Genomic DNA, 6,000 nt, shown 5'->3' with positions numbered 1-6,000 from the left:
AAATTGTAGTGATTTCCTAGTTCAGGAGGCTTCTGGAACATGTATATATGTTATATGATGAGAATTCACAGGGTTCAGTGAATTGTTCAGGTATAACACATTCTTTAAAGTTCTCTGGTAATGTGAAAATCTGGGAAGAACTTCAAAACAAAGAAATCTGGGAAGAACTTCAGAACAAAGAATGTGAAGAATTTTGTAGTATAGACCTTAATCTTAATATATTCTTTTCTGAGGTGTGGATACCATGTACAGTACCTTTGTTCACAAAGGTAGAAATTTATGTTCATATCCATTCTAGCTAATGTGTTGATGCCTCCATAAGCATCTCATAAAGGTGGAGGGAGACGCTACATTTTTGGAACCTCCTGTAGATAAAAGGACTTACTATGACACAAAGAGATTCAGGGAGAGAAGAAAATAAGTTTTCACAGCACAAAGGTCTAGTAATGCCATTCCTTCTGCATTTTTTCACTGTGTTGTTTTATCAATTTATCTAGAAAATGTACCGTTTCGTCATCCAACTTCTTAAAAAAAAAGTAGAATCTGCTGACCAATACATATGCAATTATTAAGATACGGACTAAACATACATAAATGCACATTTATGTATTTTTTTTATTTAAATTTTTATATTTTCAAACATACAAAAAAATATTACAAACAAAAATATGACAATATAGAAAGCCAGATAATAAGAATGTTCTACATAAAAAGTAAAAAAAACTCTGAAATACATTTGTTACATTCTTATTACATTTATTCTACCCATTTTTTCCCACCACTCTCCACCAGTGTGCCCTTGATCCCTCCCACCACCGTGTTGAACTTCCGGAGAAGTGTCTAAACAGTTTATTCAGTACATTATTTTAACAATAATCTAAGTTATCAAAAAATTGAATCTACAACTCGTTGACTATATTTGTAAAATTCATTTTTGCCAGCTTGTCCCAGTATGCAAAGGCTTTTGACCACATAGTTTTAAATTCTTCCACATCCTTCCCATGAAGGGAGTCTGTTAATTTAGCCATCCGCATATATAACCATAATTTTTCTCTCCAGTCCTTAATTAGAGGTCTATTTGCTAGCTTCCAGGATTTTGCAATAATAATCCTTGCTGCTGCAAAACTATATTGACATATAACTCTATCATTCCTATTCATATTATCTTTAGGATTTCGTAATAAACAAAAAACTGGGTTCATATTTATTTTGATATTAATTAAATTATTTGTCTCCCTTACTACCTTTCTCGAAAACTTTTTGATTTTTTTACAAACCCACCAGGCATGCATAAAAGTTCCTTTTTCCATTCCACATTTCCAATATAAATCAGAGTTCCTCCCTTTAAATTTACTAACCATCACTGGTGTAATATACCATCTATAAAACATCTTATATAAATTTTCTCTTATTTCATTAGTAATTGTAAATTTAAATTCTGTTTTCCATAATCTTTCCCAAACCACAAGATTAATATTATACCCCAAATCTCTCATCCATCTTAATAATCGCATATGTATTAGTCAGGCTCTTGCATGGCAGATTCCACATTTTGTTTGAAGAAGTTGGATGACGAAACGGTACATTTTCTAGAAGGCCATCGGATTGAGATTGCCTTGCAAAGTGGCAAGTGTGACCTAAGACACATTAAGGGTGGAACCCTCGAGTTGTTTTGGACTTTGAATTGTTCCAATATATGGGATATTGTGGGATCACTTGTCAATTGATTTTGTTGTTCATGTAGATATTTGTAGCGTAGACATTGTTGATAACATAGATCATTTTATATGTGATTTTTGGCTTCCTATGCTGATTTTGGTGACTGTGTTAATTTAGCATAGAGGCATTCTTTTTTGCATTAATGGCATACACGGATGGCATGTTGAGGACCTCTGCTTTATTAGAAAGTCGCACTACCTGCACCCCTGTGATTCCTCAGCCAAGACAGTGACATTCCTCCTGTGGATCTAATACTAGTGGCGGTGCTTGTGTGTGTATGCATGCACAGTCTAGGCTCCGATCCCAGCGCTACCACTGCTGCCGCCAGGACCATCATCTCAGTAAATCTCCCATATAGCAAGGCACCATAGGCATTAGTGTTGGGAGTAGGGTTGCCAGGTCCCTCGTCGCCACCAGTGGGAGGTTTTTGGGGTGGAGCCTGAGGAGGGTGGGGTTTGGGGAGGGACTTCAATGTCATAAAGTCCAGTTGTCAAAGTGGCCATTTTCTTCAGGTGAACTGATCTGTATCGGCTGGAAATCAGGTGTAATAGCAGGAGATTACCAGCCACCACCTGGAGGTTGGCAACCCTAGTTGGGAGCGTCAGAGAACTTTCGCTGTTCCCCAGGCTTCCTCAGTGTTCCAGTTCTGCTTTTGCACAGTCTGTTTTTAATCACATTTGTATCCCACCTTTCATTTGAGTAACTCCAATCGGCATATATGGTTCTCCTCATATAGGCCATATATGCAAGGGCATTTACTTCACATATGTGGACTGCTTCGAGGCTTCTTTTGCATTATTCATGATTTTACCGACATTCAGACGTGTCTTCGCTCTGGCCTCATTCTTCCCCTCGCAGTTCTAGGATCCTGTTTTAGGATGAATTTAAATAATGCTTCGAGGCAAGAGCAACGCAAATCCCCCCTATTTCCATGCATAGCTCTTAACTTCGGGTTTCTCCCCCCACGCTCATTCTGGCTTCTCCCACCCACGTGTCTGTCCCTCCCATCCAACCCCTTCCATCAAAGTAAAGCACGAAAGAGGGAGTTAAACCTTCATGAAATGTGCAGGAAGACACTGAAGAAGGCTGCAAAGATTGGAAGGCAGCTCCCAGAAGACTGCCAAAGAAAGGTGGGGAGGAATACCCAGCAAAAGCACACAGTCCCTTTAAGAGCTGACCCACCGCCTCCAAGTAAAGTGCAACAAGGCTCCGTTTTCAGGGGGAGGGTCTCAGTAGCTCCGTGATTCACTGGGGATGCCTAATTAATCACAAGGTACTCCTGGAATTGGGGGGGGGGGAGGGAGAATCCCTCATGCATATGATGCTTAAGAATTTGGAGCAGAAAACTGCAGCAAACCAAACACAAATTTTCCCTGCCTAAATGACCATACTGTTTTATCATCATAAGATCCCTGTAAGGTAGACTGAGCTAAACAATAGTAATTAGCTGTTTCTCAAACTTGTAAAACAAGCCATATAGCTGTCCAGCACAGCCCATACTTTTTTCAGAGTTGAAATGCAGTCTCTTATAAACCATATTCTTTGTTTTGATCATTCAGATCTGTACAAGAAAGCCATTAAGATATAGTCATATAAATGAATTAAGCCAAAATGAATTAAGCCAATTTGATAAATTTGTTAAATTGTATAACATTTAGAAAAATAATTCTTTGTTAAAAATTAGCAACATTATCACCTCTTTTGTAATAGCTGTTACCAGGACCACTTTGCATACTGTACAAAGGCAGGCAAATAATTATCCTCTTTAGTTTAAGACTGCAACCCTAAACAGATTTTCTAGGGATTAACAGTGCCAGCCTAAAAGCACTTCGTTTAGGATTGTATTATAAATACATTAAAGAATATTTACTTTGCAACAAATTGTTGCAGCAAAAAGGTCAAACACTATTCAAGCTTACTTTTAGGCATCTCACAAAAATAGAAAAGATGTGTTGATAACACATGGGATAAATTGTGCAGGATTCTCTTTGTATAATTTAATGCTGCTCTCTGCTGGTACAGAGCTTCAACTTCAGCTTTTCCTGATGGTTTCATAACTGTCATTTCGCCTGTTTTATTTTTAGGCAACAAATTTCTTGATAAAGTCCTAGCATGTATTCATTTACTTAAAATTTCAGGGGAAACAATGGAAAGAGGATATATTTTTTAAAACACAGTAATCTTCAGAGTAACTGATGCAGTAAAAACATCACACCACACAAACAGGGATAGATGCCGATAGATATTTCTGCCTGTGTATACGTGCATGCAACACAACCAGGCTTTAGGAGGAATGGTAAACCTATGCACAGAGCATGAATACCATGCAAGGCATGAAGAGGGAGGCTTGAGAATGATCTGGAAGGAGTACGCAGTTCTCCAACCCTCTGACATTCCAACTACTCCTACATGCGCATGCGCCCATCTGCACCTGCCAGCCAGGAAAGAAGAAAAAATTCCCCATCCACAACACAAATGCATATGCACGTTACATCCCACTTGTCCCAAAGGAATAGGAAGATACACCACAAACCATAATTAGTTTGTTTTCATGAGGCCAGTGCTTTTTGTTGTTGTCGTTGTTGTTAAAAAGAAAAAAGCCTCCAAGACACACATATAAGGTTGTACAAATTTCCACCATTTCTCCCCTCCCACTGCAGATCCCAACTAGGCTGTTCCTGAGGGTCCTCTCTCTCTTTCTCTGGCTAAATGGAACAGGCCAGCATGCAAGGATCAGGACATGGGAGAGACCCCCCCCCCCAAACAAGAGATGCCAATAGTCAGTACTAGTGAGTACACTGTCACAAAAAAGCCCTGCATGAGACATTTGTGAGAGAATCGTAAGACAAACCAGCCATGCATAACCAACCCGTGATAGATGACAACATAAGTGTTTTGTTGAAGCTGTAGTTGAGAAGCTGGATTCCTAACTCCATATTAAGTTGTTGGTTAATGAGCTAGAGTGCTACACGTTGTCATTTTTCCTGTTGTGGTAAACACCTTAATCATTAAACCAGCATGCTGTTCAATGCAAAGATACCATTTGGAGAAAAAGACAGTACTACCGAATAAGTCACTTACTCCTTTCTCTTTGCTGCAGATTCTTTCGGGGCAATCAGCAGAGCCTCTTCCCCCTCGAACTGCAAACAACTCCATTTATAGGCAAGAGAATACTGTAAGCTGTTAACATTAGCCAGACATAATTTTTGGATTTGGGCCCTACAGTAACAGCACGGTACAGTTACTGGAATCTACCTTGTTAGTTAACTAGTTATGTACTAATTTAAAATATGTCTCCCACCTTTCCAAAATGCCCAAGGTGGCTACAAACTATAGCTTGATCATACAGTTTTATATGGAAGTCCAGTTCAGTTTCCCTCCATTTAGAACAGTGATGCTCAGGGGCTCAGGGGCTACATGTAGCTCTTCAACATGCCACCTGTGTCTTCTGAGCAATGTTCTCTGGTGTGGCACCTGTCCCATGTTCCAGGAAAGTGAGCAAGGCCATAACCCAGTAGGTGTTGTTCTCAGGTGGTTCCCACCTTGAAATAGCCATGACCGCAGGAACAGGAGGATTGGTAAGCTGTGGGGACATGGAGAAAGGCCATGTAGAGAGGAGACCATGTAGAGAGGAGAGACAACAACACCATACCGTGGCCAGTTTGGTCTCCTCCTGAACTCTCATCCTGGCAGCTGTCAGGAGGAGACCAAACTGGCCACAGTGTGGTGGTGGTGTCTCTGCTCTCTATATGGTCTCTCCTTTATCCATGTCCCCACTTATTCTTCAACAGGCACTTTGGCAATCTTATTGCTTCCACTGGAATGAAGGGGTTGTACAACCTAGTTCTATGACTACTCAGAAGCACTTCTTGCTAAATTCAATGGGAATACTATGGATGATGGAAGGTCGCAGTAGAAATAAAAAGCATGATCCAAAGTGAAGCATGTTTAAGAAATGTGATTCTGCTTGGCTGGATTGTGTCCTTAGAGAGGCTGTCAAAACAGGCTTAAGATTGTGGGAATATTCCAAATCCATTCCTTGAATCTTACAACAGATAGACAGAGAAGTCTTAGACTCTACTACTTACAGGGGTGTTAAAAAAGGACCACAATAGCACCACTCTCTCTTCCATGGAGGACCATGGAAAGGAGTGCAGCCCTTGAAGGGCTGTGACCTGGATTCCGATGTTGGTGAGGCAGTGGTCCAAAAGATCATAATCAACTGTGTTGAAGGCTGCTGAAAGGTCCAGTAAAATCAAAATCTTGACCCGCCTCGATCCA

The 6,000-nt window shown here is 40.1% G+C and overlaps 1 protein-coding gene across 1 annotated transcript in view; it reads right to left on the bottom strand.

The window, feature by feature from the left end:
• Window positions 1-5,146: 5,146 nt before the first annotated feature.
• LOC130483428 (hormonally up-regulated neu tumor-associated kinase homolog A-like) overlaps window positions 5,147-6,000 on the bottom strand; it is a 104,655-nt gene continuing 103,801 nt past the window's right edge. Inside the window, exon 10 of the mRNA XM_056856187.1 lies at window positions 5,147-5,302. Coding sequence (XP_056712165.1) covers window positions 5,147-5,302 — 156 coding nt within the window. The remainder of the gene's footprint in view (window positions 5,303-6,000) is intronic.

This window comes from Euleptes europaea, chromosome 10, assembly GCF_029931775.1.
Source record: "Euleptes europaea isolate rEulEur1 chromosome 10, rEulEur1.hap1, whole genome shotgun sequence".
NCBI lineage: Eukaryota > Metazoa > Chordata > Lepidosauria > Squamata > Sphaerodactylidae > Euleptes > Euleptes europaea.
Note: the sequence above shows the minus strand (reverse complement) of the source record. Positions and strands in the feature narration are given on the sequence as shown.